This window comes from Vipera berus (genome assembly GCF_964194415.1).
Source record: "Vipera berus genome assembly, chromosome: 2".
NCBI lineage: Eukaryota > Metazoa > Chordata > Lepidosauria > Squamata > Viperidae > Vipera > Vipera berus.
Genome location: NC_138203.1, coordinates 79,858,628 through 79,873,906, shown reverse-complemented (window position 1 = coordinate 79,873,906; position 15,279 = coordinate 79,858,628). Strand labels below are relative to the sequence as shown.

General features: G+C 34.4%; 1 protein-coding gene across 1 annotated transcript in view; it reads left to right on the top strand.

The window, feature by feature from the left end:
• Window positions 1–1,808: 1,808 nt before the first annotated feature.
• BNC2 (basonuclin zinc finger protein 2) overlaps window positions 1,809–15,279 on the top strand; it is a gene marked incomplete at its 5' end in the record, with an annotated part of 307,089 nt that continues 293,618 nt past the window's right edge. The window contains one exon of the mRNA XM_081321218.1: window positions 1,809–2,174. Within this exon, the coding sequence (XP_081177344.1) occupies window positions 1,809–2,174 (366 nt within the window). The remainder of the gene's footprint in view (window positions 2,175–15,279) is intronic.

Sequence of the window (15,279 nt, the reverse complement as noted above, 5' to 3'; positions counted from 1 at the left end):
GAGTTTAAGTGGGTAATAGTTAGCTGTAGGTACAGCCACTGTTGGCACAATTGCCTCATATGGTTTGGGTTTTTTTTTGCACCCCCATCTCCATTTCACGCAACAAGAATATTTTTTCTTGACTGCAGGTGGACTTAATATATTTTAAAGCAACAGTTCTTTGAGTTCTCATTTCTGCTGCTAAGATATTGAATTTGCAGCTTTTGAGACTTTTGTGTGCTTAATGGCGGTGAACTGGAGGGAAGTTTTAACAGAAAAGCTTTCAGGAGATGCCAGGATCTAAAAAGGAAGACACATTTGTGTCAACATAGTGCACATTTTCTCATCTTTTCTCATTGGGCTCTAATGACACCAGGCTGCCATTGAAGCTTTCTCGTGATCGTTTTGTTGCTTTTGAGGAGAATAAGGTTTATTGTTGTTCTTTATTTAAGGAAAAAAACTGCAGGAGTGGTACATTTGATCTCTAAAATTGTAGACGTTATTAGAAGATGAATGTTTCTTACACATTCAGTTGAGACAAGCAAGATTGCTTTTCTTTTTTTTTTTAATGCAAGTTGATTTTATCAGGCAGCATGAATTTTGCTTTACATTTCTTTTTTAAAGTTGCAGTATTTGTGTACTCTGTGTAGGACTCTGTGTGTGTGTGTGTGTCTCTCTCTCACACACACACACACACAAACACTTTCTTTCTCTCTCTCTTTCTCTCCTCCGTGCCCCTCCTTCCAGCTTTTATTCATAAGACGGCAAACTACGTATCAGCAATGGGAAAATACTATGTGTTGTTCTAAGTGCATATGATTTTTTAAAAGTTGTTGATAACAGGGGCTTTTTGACTTCTTGTGATCTCTCATAAACACTAGTTTATTTTAATAGAAATATGTCTTTTTTTTCTGGGATGGAATTGTTTTGCTCCTCCTGTCTTTTCCTTTTCCTTTAGGTTGTTGAAAGGTTGTTATACAGTCTTCATCTGTAAAGTTTTAAATAGGACAAAAGAAAGAAAGAGACGTTTAATCTTTATAGAAAAGAAAGGAGACACTTTTTTCCCCCCTCTGACTTCGGCTCCTGAAGGCATTTAGGCAGTTAACAGGAAGGGGAGAGAGAAGAAAGCTGTGAGAGATGAAACATATATGTAATGGTTCCTAGTTTTATATTTAAAAGAATTTGAAGATTATCTTATTTCCACCACCAACACCCCCCTTTTTTTGTTTGGGTAAGAGCTTTCCCCCCACCCCCGGTTGTTGATGAGAAATTTGGGCTGGGATGATTGCAAAGTAGCTGTGACATCCGTATCGGTCTTTAATATGTGTGTGTGTGTGTGTGTGTGCCTGCGTGTGTGCGTATTTACATTGAAGTCACATCAACTTTGTGTGGTATTCTGCATGCTTATTGTCTGTACGCCGCGCGCGTGAGGAGTTGATTTGCCCTCTTCCCTCCTCTCTGTTTGAAGGTTTGCAGTCTGCATTTAACAGGGAAGTGTCAGCAGTTACAGGCTGCTCTTGACAGGATTGTTAAAAGGAAACAAGGGAAAGGGCCACAGCTTTTTTCTCCCGAATTTCCTCTGGTCAGCAGAGGAAAGGTGCACGGGCTTGCTGAGACCCAAGTGGTCTTAGTGCTGAGATGTCATTTGGAGCCTGACAGTGGAGCAACGGGTGCAGCTCACTCTCTTCTGCTCTGCTATCCAATGACATCCAGTGGCTGAGAGTATGAAGCTGATGGTTGGGTCTCTCCTCAGTGCAGCCGGCACACCTGACAGGCAGCTGTAAAAAACCAAGCCAAGGCGAGCTTTGGGACTCACAGGGTATGCATAAATGATAGGGGTAACTGTGCAGAAGGTGAGAAGGAAGCTGTTGCCCCCTCCCCAAAGCCCCTCTCCCCCAAATGAAATGCACAACGCAGCTAGCTTAACAACACCAGACTCCTGCTACTGGCTGCCAAGAGACTCAAAAAAATCCACCTTCACTTTTCAGTCAGAAGAGGCAGAAGTGGATGTGAGAGACAGAGACATTCAGAGACAAACGGAACGAAAGAGGGCAAGAGCCTTGACTTTAAGAGACTCCTGCAGTGACAACTCCATGCAGTTCGGAACAACAAGGACGGCAACCACCTCCGAGTCGGGTTTCATGGGGACATGGCAGAACGCTGACACTAACCTCTTGTTCAGAATGTCCCAGCAGGTAGGACAATTTCCTTTGATTGTCACACGTGGAAAGGGTCACTTTTGTTGTTGTTGTTGCTGCTGCTGCTGCTGTCGTCGCTGGCTTGCGCATACTTTTCTCTCTTTTTTTAAAATTTTTTGCATTTCATCCTTTTTATCATTTGCATTTTATCTTCCTTTTATTTCAGTGCTGCTGCATAGTTTCTGTAATGTCATAACTTACTCTTTGGCATGTCTGGGTTGATTTCGGGTGCATCCCCCAAGGGCTCCTTAAAAAAATAGAAAGAAGCAAATAAGGAAGCCTAATACTGCTTTAAAAAAAAACAAAAAACCAAGCTCCCTTCTCAAAAGTTTTCCAGTAAGATCATTTATCCTGGTTTATTGCCTTTTGTCTTCTTTTATTTATCCCACCCTCCTTATTTTCTTTTCTCCCTCCTTTTTAAACTTTTTTTTAAATATATAAGCCTCTATACTATTGCAGCCAAAAGTCCTTGCTTCTTTTTCACCCCCGGAATATATAAGTCCCTTTATGAAAACTAATTCTAAACTTGGGGGGGGGGAGCAGAACAGTCTAATTGAGTACAGGTGGCAGAAAACAGTGTGGTCCGGATCCTAAAGAGGAAGACAAAGCAGTTGTGTTGGAATTCCTGTTAGCACAGAGCTGAGGGTCCTTGGACGAAACAGTTCCAACTGCTGCTTGTTCTTTTGCTGTCTCTCTTAGACACACGTACAGTTTCTCTGGAGTTGTATCCTGATGTGTTACCCCCCCCCCCAGCAGTTCTTTAACCTGGGGCTGCATTTAAGACAGACTGGTACGGAGGGGGAAAGTTAAAATGTTCTTGCAAGGCCAGTAGTAACAGATAATTAATCACCGAGCGAGTAGGTATATCGGTACCAAACCCTTAATGATACGGGGCCCCAGAATGCTGTGGCTTTTCTTTTGCAATTCTTTGCTTCTTCTCTGTAAAATATATACTGCATGAAGTAGTCACACACATAGTTTGAAAGGGCGGTGGGGAGGGGGGGGGAGGGGGAAGATTTCAGTGTAAACTCACTTAAAAGAAAGGATAGGAATTCTAAAGAAGACTTCTTTAAAAAAAAATAAAGCATATGCTAATTGTTCCCCCTTGGTTTTTTTCCTTTTTAAATTGCTCCTTTTGAGAAGTTGTTTCCCATCTGCTTAATCAAGAAGCTGAAACAATCAAAAGTTGCAAGCTATGTTTTTATTATTCAGAGAGGTCTTGTATTGTCAGGTTTTTTTTTAATGAATGAATTCCATTCATGACATGAATATGCCTCACTTTACCACTCTTGCAGCAAAAGGGTTATAACTTGTTCTTTTAGTGAAAAGAAAAAGCAGATGCCTTTACCTATATCTTTTGGAAAGTCAAGAAAAAGTAAACACCTTTAGGACCAATATAGTTTGTAATGTAGAATAGTTGTGTACAGACAGAGTTTAAATATTACATGTACTTTCCATAGGATGGCTGTGTTCAAATAAAGTATATTTAGATTTATCCTGTAGAGGGACCCTGATTACAAGTGATACCAGCTTTCTGTACAGAAATATAATCAACCTAAGCTAAAAAGGCAACTTATATGTTACAGAGACTAAATGAAAAGAACAATTCTCACATTTCATGCTACACACCAATACAGTACATAATAGTGCATTACATCTCTCTTAGTTTTACATTCATTTCCTAGTGATATATCTATCCTAACTTAGCTGTCATTATTTTTTTAATATCCTCATATTATTAGAACTTTCATAGTTGGAGTAATTTTTTTCCTCTTGTTTTGGCAACACAAGAGTTAATCCAGCTAAAGCCATATTGGTAAATTACTGTTGAACCACATACTTCTTGTTAGGCTGCCCATTGAGTGTTTGGCTTTTATAGAGAAAGTCATTCATAGTTTTGGAATAATAGAAAGTGGTAGATGTCAGGCTACAGAGTTCAACAAGTAAAAGGAAGACAACTCTAGGCAAATAAGCAGACAAATATAATTGATAAAAAAATACAAGTTGATCCACTATCCAGTTGTTAATCTGGGGGCTTGTTAGTTTTGTTGAGCATAAAAATTTGTTTCTCCTTTTAACCTCATTACTGGACACATATGGTCATGTTTATTTTCTGAGACTGTTGAAAAAGGAATAATAGTATGTATAGTATATGGCTAAATGCAGGGCAGATGTATTCAGTGTTGATCATTCCACGGAAATTCACTTGCAGAGACAGTAGCAGTGTAGGAATGGTAATGTTGAATGTATGGTTGTTTTTTTAAAGTATAAGTTTTGCTTTTGTGCCATTGTTGGTTAGAATGCTACTGTCTGCCTGAATGCATATAAGAATCTTGATTTTTTTTTACCCCTATTCTTTTTTTAAGAGTTAATTGGGTAACAGTGTGTTTAAATTTCTAATTCTTCTCCAATATACAATTTCTGTGTATCCAATAGATTAATTACAATTGCTATGCATCTGAACACATTTCTGACAGCCTTAACCATAAACTTTTTTGTTGCTTGTAAATATACTATGTGTGTGGGTCGAGTTCATCTCCGCTGTCCCTATGATTGATTTAGTATGACAGTGACTGAAAGCTTAAAAGAAACTGTTGGTAAAATAGATACATGCACTGCGAACAAAACTTTTGCTTAGTTTAATAAAATAGATTTTATATGAAATGCACGAAATAAGTTTTATTCCTACCTGGAAGGAGATTTCAAAATTTCTAAGGCAATTTGAAGTAAATATGTGATAGAAAACCAACAGGTACTTGGAGAGCAGTAGAAGACCTTAGTTCATATTAATATTTTTTTTTCAGAAGACATAGTAGAAAGGAATAATTGCATAAATATAAGAAAGTTTATATGTGCTGCTGTCAAGTATCTTCATTTACTTGTTGTACACCTAAAAGGACATATAGAGGTAAACTATTCTTGCTATAAGAGTTATTCACAGGACATATTAGAACATTTAGCTTTAGAGATTCACAGCTATCTTGTTTTAAAAATGGACATTTAACCTTATAGCAGTTCTACTTTTGTACCTTAAAAAAAACCCAACTGATTTGTAGATCCTTTGAAAGGAATGTTCTGTATACAAAAATAAGTGCAGATAACTTCAAGGAACATATATTTTAACTCTCCCCCCCAAGGCTCTTCTTTAGGTCACTTTGATCAGTGATAGATGGACAACGTCCAGAAACCTTTAACTTCTGGTCTTTACTGATTTGGACAGAGACCAGATTTCAATCCAAGCCGTTTGTATATGTACACATGGAAACATACATATCCCAGTTCCGTTTCAAACTAAAAAAGAATACCTAGTGAATAACAAAATACTTTTTTCTTTTCTTTTTTTTCTGATTGAATAGTTTTTTACATTTATCCAAAAAAAGCTTCTCTTAAGGGCTGTGCTAAAATATTTTAAATGAACTTGACTATAGTATAAAAAACAGCAATAATGCATAATGATAAAAAATGCCAGAGGTGAGTAAAAGCATTTTTTACTCTCCTGTTTCAAATCCAAAAGAGATAAAGTCTTGAAGATATCTTTTCAGCCAGTTAAAAGAGTAATACTAGGTTTGTGTGTTCATCTGTGAGCCATTATACAGTAATTTTAAATCCATCTACTGCTGCAACAAAATTAGCGACATAATTTCATTGTGTTACAGTATCTTATTAAAGCACAAATATCTGACATCTTGTAATCCTGCTTTATTTGGCTTCTCACCAGTATTATTATAAGTGACAATTTTTCTATTGTGCATTCAGTTCTCTCATCAGTACAATGACTTTATTACTGGAACAATCATTTCATAGATAGATGAGAAGTAAGTTGGGGAAACTAAAATCAGATCTGTATATTTACATTAATACAGACGCATCTTTTCATCAGAAAGAATGAAGAATTGGAATATATTGGAAAGGTTGGTTATGAAAGCTGCCATTTGCCGCAATGTATTCTACACAGAAAAAGTTTAGATTTTCAAATACTATGTAGTAGGAATATTTGATTCTAATTTGAATGCAAAACACCCCATTGTAATTCTGCTAGAGTAATATTTGGTTACCCATTGTTGGGAAAGTAGTTAAAATCAGAAAGATAGTTATATTTACTTACAAATTATGTGAACCTAGAGTAAAATATTATCTTCTTACCTGTAAAGGTATTACAAATCCCCTAAGTTTCATATTTAAAATAAAATAAAATAGCAATTCACTCCAGTAAATGAAAAAAAAAAACACTGTTCATTTGGGTCACAGACTTACTGTCAAGAGACTTTTTGTAAGTGTCATCTTAACAAGAGAAGCTTGTAGCAAAGATATGACCATTTTATTGCAAAATAAAATAGCAGTTGGGACATTTTCATATTTTTTCATATATGTTAAGGATCATTTTGCCTTGCTTGTTAATTTGTTTGGAAGTATAAATGGTAAAATAAATCTTTCAATCTGGTGGGAGATAAATGTTGTATGTGGCTGGGTTTGTGGGTATTGTACAGTTCATTCTGGAAAAATTAAATGCTGGTTTTAGATATTTGTTGCTGGTAAGTTGTCCTAAGTAATATGATTTGCTTGGCCTTGAGAAACTGTTCTATCTTAGCATATTGATGTTCTTTGTAATATGAATGTTTAGAGCTAAGCAGATCCATTTATTAGAAAGAATATAAAATACATGTGCTGTTCAAAATATTATACAAATTCACGTCCCAAAGATAATGCATTTTCTTATTTGAAAGCTCTTTGAAATTAATGCCATCTCTCCTTTTTCTATTTATACATCAACATGTTTGTATGTGAATATGTTGCGTATGGTTGTTTCTATGCATAATATCAAGAGCTATGTTTGTCCGTTACATTGTTTTTATGAAGACATATTCTCAAGAAATACTTTAAGTACTAAGGTGCTAGAAGACTCTTCTGCAAAAAGACAAATAAGGTTATTCCTCTGGAAATTTTGCAAGAAATTATTTAAAAAATATGCAGTTTATTCACAGTGAATGTACACAGATGTACAGTTGTGTCACTGCAATTTACATTTACTGCCCTGGATACCTATGAATGAATATCTGTAAACATCTAGCATGAAGGTATAATATTATATTTTTCTTTGCATGTGGGGGTGTATATATTGAGTAGACATAACTGTAAGAATCCTATTGGAGTTTACTTGAAAATAATGGATTAGAAAATAGTTTGCCTAACATATGTAAGGCTATATGTGCATGCCAATATTTTATATAAGAGATAGATAGATAGATAGATAGATAGATAGATAGATAGATAGATAGATAGATATAGATAGATAGATAGATAGATAGATATAGATAGATAGATAGATAGATAGATAGATAGATAGATAGATAGATAGATAGATAGATATAGACTGACAGACCAGCAAACATAATTTTCCTTTTTCAGTGTTTTGTACTTGATGGGTGCATGGGAAATACTCTCAGTTGTTGAAATGAAAAACGTATGTATTTTCTTTTAACCATAGGTGCAGTTTTTTTTGTTCTTCTGACTTTAAAGCTATCTTTAGCTAGTAATAGTGAATATACATGGCATTTAATTTGATGACGTCATGAACAGCTTGGATCATGAAGAAAAATGTTTGCGATGGTACAATGTAATGTAAATTGTAGTTGCTAGATTTAAAAGAGTTAATTTTGTGAGCTTGTGCATTTCATGCAGCATAAAAGAGTTAAGACACAGTATGATATAACAGCAGCACCTCTTGCTTAAAGAATGGCTTGCCTTGACTTTTAACCCTAAATAATTAGTTGCTGAGTAAAGCATCTTTCAGATGTTAGGACAAAATCCTGCATAACTGAGGCCGGATTGCATGGATTGTAGTGATAGTGAAAAAATTCACATTTACCAGGTCATGTTGACATGGCAAGCGATTGCAAAGGAACACTGGGTTTGCTGATACTAGGCTGGCGTCATAAGTTAGAAACAAACAAAATAAAAGTCTCTTGGTTTCTCGCCCTTTCACTACTAATAGTGCTGATGGTGAGGCTAATTTTCATTCATACAGACCACTAGATTGTCACATCTTAGAGTTTCAGAATTTAGGGCATTTGGAGATTTAAAAGAATTAGGGGAAAGATCGAAACAATCAAGTTGGAATAGGGTTTTTCCTTATGTTTTAACTTCATGGAAAATTGATTATTTGCAGTGCACAAGATAATTATACCAGAATGCCTAATTCACATACTGTCAGTTTACAAGTCTTGAGAATATGGACATATACAGAATGGGGTCTGTTAGCTAGAATGGTTTTTACTGAAACCTCAATGGGGGGGAGGTGATAAACTCTTTGTTTTCCCCCCCTGTAAAAATAGGGATGGCCTTTCCTAACCTATGACAATAAAAATCTATGTACTTTGAAAACTAAAGCAAAAAGCTGAAGGAAATATCTCGTTTAGAGGTATTCAGAATAGCCTTAATTAATGAAATGCAGCTTATTTCAGTGTTGCGTAGATCATATTAAACAGCTTCTGGTTCACCACCTTCATCTACTATTTGTGGTTTGGGGAATGGTAAGTTACTCCTTGCTTATACTACATTTATGAATGTGAATAGGCACACAATATATCAGATTCTGTGTACCCTCATATGGCCCATATAGAAGAGAAACAGCTGTGCTAGTTAAACGAACAGTATGCTTACTGAGGGAGAAAAAGTAGCAGGGAAAATGGATTTTAATTTAAGAAGAGAAACACTCTGGAGAAGGTGAACTTAGTATGGCACTGCTTACCTCTATAAAATCCATTCCACAAAGAATCTGGAAGTCAAATACTGTGTTGTGTTACTTCCTCTCTGTGTGTATATTAGAATTTGTGTAATGTCCAATATTAGAGTTCTATTTTTCTTATTTTATATAGCCATGATTTTTCTCTCAGATTTACTCATTAATGGGATTTACTAGATAAAATTTGAATATGCACACACACACTCAGTATATATATGTATATATGTGTGTATGTATATATACACACACACATACACACATACAGTATATCTATATCTAATCTATATCTAGATACATATACATACAAAAGATATTCTTTATATCCCTAATTGTTTGGAACACGTACATAGATGTCATTTATGTATGATAATTTTAAAAATATAATAATTTAAAATAATTTTAAAAATATAACAGCATTTGGAGGGATTAAATTATGATTAATTTTCTGTGAACTGAAAAGACTCAAGTGCAGATGACCTTTATTCTCTTTATTTAAAATAATGTGGAAATTTATTGGTGGCATACTGCTATGTTTGTAAATGTCTGCTTGTTAATTCTTCAGTAAATTTATTTCGGTAAAACTTTTGTTTTTATGGAATGCAATCCAAATGAATGTAAGCCAGCATAATGCTGTTCACTTTCTTGATAGTAAGTTTCACTGAAATTATTGGCCTTTGCCTTTGTGCTAGCTCGTATAAGATCATGTTGAAACATTAATGAAAGCCAATGGAACTTAAGTATTCATGCTGTTTTCCCATATGACATGCAAAAGAATATTTTTGCTCTTTCTGTCACAACTGAATGCGGTTCATCTTACATAAAACCTGAAAGGAGGAAAAAATGAAAAAGAGGGCAGCTTTTATTTTTTAAATATTTTAGCACCAGCAATTTATCAGAGATTTTTTTCAATAAATGAATCATAAACAGAGGGACTTGTGGCCAAAAGCTATTTTTTGAATAAAAAAAATCAATTGCCATCATGTTCAATTCACACATCACATGAAACCCCTAAGTCTACAGAAAGTGGATGGGGAAAATAGGTGGTCTCTTTCTCTCTAAAGAACAATATCAGATCTGTATGAAAGCTATCCATTCCTTTGTGTACCTACGTACAAGCGTTTTTAAAGGACCAAGCCTATGCTGTGGGTCTTCACTTTGTCATATCAGATTTCAATTTGCAATTAGACACTGAGAGCAGTTTTCAAATTTTAAACAGGATAATGGGGTGGGGGGATTGCAGATCAGAAACTTGTCAAATTACAGAAGAAAACAGCTTCATGTATGCTTTATTAATCCATAAGGCCATGTGGATGTCCTGGATTTCCTGGTTTTATTTACCAATCAGATGTTAGGGTGAGAAAAATTGCTGAATTGTGGATGAACTCTGTAGATGAATCACTGAAAAATCTACCTGTGCCCGGCATTTTTCATACGGGCACTCTAGTTTAGCTATTGGCAGAAAGTCCATTTCTTTTGCCTCTGTAAGGAGAGGCAAGATAAAAATGTTGAATTAGGTAACTTGGTTTCTCAGAGTATAATATTGGTAGACTGCTTGGTCTTTATAGAATATCCAGAAGAAAGAGAGTACAACCTGCACTTCAGCCCTTTGCAGAAGTAGCATTTTCTTCCTAATCTATCTGGCCAGTAAGAATTTTAGCCAAAACGTTATTTACATGACACTAAAATATAATATAAATACAATGACAAAAATCTGGTACAATTTATTATAAAAATTATTCTGCTTCCCTGGTATAGAATTGTCATGTTTAGTAGGATTACTTACTGCAAATATGTGCAATTAAATTTGAATGCCCTAATAAAGAAAGTACAGTTACTTATGGGTAAATGGATAAATTTGATGGGAAATTATTTCTAGTGATACTGGAAAAAAATTACATGTATTCCATATTATAGGTATGTATTATTCCATATTATCCTACAGAGATCAGAGAACTGTAAGAGTATAATATTATGCACATTTATTCCTAGTGAGTTTCACTACGTTATCCTAGGAAGTGTTCTCAGGGTTTGACTAAAATACTTGTTAGGATTGTTGTTATTGTTGTTGTTTATATTTAGTCAACATTTAAAGTTTGTCAACTTCATTAATGTTGCACATCATAGCTCTTTGTTCCCAGGACAATTGAGCCAAGACTTACATTTGCCAAGATCATCTGAACTAGTTGTCTGGAGAGGGAAAAATATCAGTAATGAAGACTACACATGGAAAAACAGTAATTACTTCCAGCTGGCTTTATGCAATAACAAAACTAATATTAAATTGAGAAGCTTAATTAGTGTGGATTTAATTATTTTTGCATTGAAAGGGAATGGTGTAATTCTGGTTTTTTTTTAAAAAAAAAAATTGGTCCTAAGTATTTCTAAATATAAAAAGGTGGTTCATTTTTGTCTTAATCAGGGTAGAAACGGGGGCACTCTGGTGAGGGCACATCCATAATGCCCTACAACACTTGGCATTGTCAGCTGGCAGCATTTGACTGGCATTTTATAAGTAGGATAGATTTTATTCAATGGAGGAATTCAGGAAAGCAATTCTGCATTTGTGACTCCTGCAAAACCTGATTTTATCGACCCTTGTTATGATTTAACAGGTACATTGCAAATGTATTATTCAAAATTATAGATCAGCATTAGGGGTGAGGAAGGAAAAGAGAATAAAAGTCCTTCATGACTGGAGATAAATTTTCATTGTATTTTATGAGCATATCAGCATTTGTCCAAATTGAAAACACATTGAAAACATGAAAAGACTTAGGCATGGAGGGTATAATCCTGAATCTGCTGTAGGTATACAACAAAGGTCTGTTTGTTTCTATATAATCCAGTTGGAACTCAAGGCTTCTTGTTGACTTTAGATGAGATCTATTGAGAATTTAAAGTATTGTTAAGTTACATTGATTTCTGTGGGAAAGAAAAAAATAATAAAGGTAAACTAAGTAGGAAAAGAGCCATGGAGAGAAGAATATAAAGAAGACATGAAATCAGCTTTGCATTTCTCCACAACTCTATAGGTTTAATCTAAATGTTATAAGGAAAAAAATGAAAAGAAACAGCAACTTAAAGTCTAAATAAACTCTTAAGTGCACACTTAAGTCAATGGTGCCAAAATCCCCCGGGTATTTTTTTATTTAGATTTTCAGTTAGGCTTTAAGTCTGAAATTATTCACACTTAACTATTAAGATCAGTATTGCTTATATACAATGCAGTGGGTTGCAGTTAATTATTTTAAATGCTAATTTTACAAGGTAAGATCCTCTTCACCTGTCGAGTTGATTAAAAATAGCATGCATTGGAAAAGATAAGTTGTATTCTAAATCATGAGTGAAATGGCTTTGATTGATCCACCTGATTGGATCCATAGCTGCTTTCAAACAGCCATAAACTCCCATGCTAAAAAAACAGTAGTACTGATTTCTGAAAAAATGTATATTGATTTAAGTTTTTCACTCGTCAATTCTGTTTTTATACTTGTAATATTTGGTTTTAAAATGTTTAATAAGCCTACCTGTTATACCAATGGCACCTAACATTAGCAATTTTACAACTTGTGGACTTTAACTCCCAGAATTCCCCAGCCAGTCATGATGGCTGGGGAATTCTGGGAGTTGAAGTTCACAAGTCCCTAAAGTTGCCAAGGTTGGACACCCCTCTTCTAGAGAATGTATTGCATAGGAAGACCTGAACCTCAAATTTATTACATTTTCTTTTGAGGTTTTCTGTTAGAGATAAACTAAAACAGATCAATACTAATCCACCATTAATAGTCTGTTACACCTACAATTTGGGTGATTCACTCTTATAAACATTTTATCTATTGCACGGATGTTTATCCTCCAGTTTTAAAAGTTGTTTAAGGGCATGCTATTTTCCCTTGTGCATGTCCATTATAAATGCTCTCCAGCGACTTAACACTAGCTATAGGGATGTTCAGTCACTCATTAGAGTTCCAGTCAGTGTGGAAGTAATGTTGTCATCCAACCATTCTTAAGCCCTAGTAAACTAGACATTCAACCTACTCAATCAGTCATGTGATTTCTTTTAAAAAATATATAATTCTGTCTATGAATGAGAAATATAATGTTAATGTTAGAAGTTTACTTTGCAAACTTTCTGTGGCGGGGGGGGGGGGGAGAATCACTTTCTTTCCAAATAAGCATAAATTCTCTTTCAAATCGAGGTGAACTTCTGGCCCTATTACAAACACTTCCAATTAGTTTTCTTTAGGTTTTGTTTTGTTTTGTTGTTATTTTTTAAAAAATTTCCCATATAGCCTTCAGCCCTTGGATTTTCTTGTGGTCTTCCACTTAAGTACTTACCTGGAATGAACATAGTTAGATTCTAGGAACAGCCTGAATTGGTTAGAATATAAAATGTCACCCTTATGCAATATAATGTTGAATTGAAAATGTCCACTGTCCTCAGTGGTGCCTATTCTCACATAAGTATGCATATCTAATAGGTACAGTTATTTGGTACATAAAACCTGATTCATGGTCTAAACTGCCCAGAATCATTTATTTGAGATGAACATCTATATCTGTCTTTCTGTCTATCTTGGATGGTTGGATGGATGGATGAACTGATGAATGAATGAATCTGACAAAGGGGACAGTGATATTCCCACTGTTTGGACATAGCAGTATTTGTTGTAAGACTGGAGTGTAAGAACGTCTTTTCAAATACATTTTACCTTTTTGTTCCTGAGTAGAAATTCAAAATTAACTTCCTCATTACTTCAAGAAAAGTTACATTTACTTTTACATAGGATTGCACTTTGCAGGAAAAAAACTAATAATTGTTTAGAAGATAGCAACACAGACAGCCAAATGAAATTGCTTTTTCATTATATTTGAAATGTGGTATCTTTTGCAGCATAGCTTGTTCTAGTACCAACCCGCCACCTCTTCTAACATGTCTGTTTCTGTAAATTGGAGGTTACAATTAGAAGAGCAATATGGCTCAAGGACTTTCATTGCCTGGAAAAGTCATGAAGTGCAGATCTCATTCAGTAAAAATAAGTTACTAGTGGCTGTATATTTGGGGCTGTCATTGTAATTTAAAGACCCAAATGAAGCAACGAAAATTCTATCACCTAGAAGGGATCTGTGTGCACTTTGGCAGATGCTGTAATTCAGAATTGTCTTGGGTTATTTTGCAAATACAGTATTTTATGCATACATATGAAAAAATACTCAAACGGTGTAAGTGGCTGAACACAGAATTTAATAGATAATTGCAAAGTCCAATAAAATTACTGTCTTAGTTAATGTTAATCTATTTTCTTATTCTGTGAATCAAAATCATCTGGATTTTGATAAATAAAGATGATTAGCATACTATCAGTAAATTGTCAAAAAGTATGCAACTTAGTATTTCATTGCAGTGATTTCTTCAACTTGCCGGTGAACTATTCTTTCCATCTCCTATTTGTAAGAAAACAAAGCTAAGAATCTTTGGCTTCAAATGTGAAATGAGAATTATCTTTTTCCATTTAAAAGAGTAATTTAATTTTTTTAATCTAATTTTTATTAAGGATTTGATTACAGTAGTAAAAACTAATTAAAAACTAAACTTAAAAATTGTAAAAAAAGAAAAATTGGAAGAAAAAAAGAAAAAGAAAGATAAGGGGAAAAAATAAAGAAAAAGAAAAGTAATTTCCAACCTTCATTACAAGTAGAAACAAATTTAGTAACTCTTCACTTTATAAGGTTACATACAGATATCATTTCATCTCATAATCCTGTGCCTTATCTATAAGCAAATCCATAAAACATCTTTTTTAATCATGGTATTGGCAAAAACTCCATAAAGGATTGCCATAATGTATTATCTTAATCTTGATCAAATAAACAAACTTTATATTGCTTCCTTTTACTTCTTACAGTCTTTATCTGTAATTAATTCAAATACTGTTGTAGGAATTGATTTTTCTTCAATTTTTCTTTATCTCATCTCATAGCCTTCTTCATGGATTTAACAAACCTTTGTAGATCCAATTAGAAAACCTTTTCCAAGTCATTCACTTAGTTTATCATATGAATTACCTCTTTAATTTTTAAAACTTCAGTATCTTCTGTATATCCAGTAATATGCAGTCTGTTCACCAGTCATTTTTAGTTTCACTTTTGATATTGTCTCTACCTTGTCAAACAAAATTTGCTCGCGTGTTATTCCTTCACTGACATCTTTTGGATATAATGTATCCATAGAATCAGACATTACTGACACTGCTACTAATTCTTGACTCCATTCTTCAAAGCTATCCTTTAATATTTCTAATGTTATAATGTTTTGGGCCATTTTGTAAGTCCCAGTTAACTGACAGCAAAAGTTGCTTG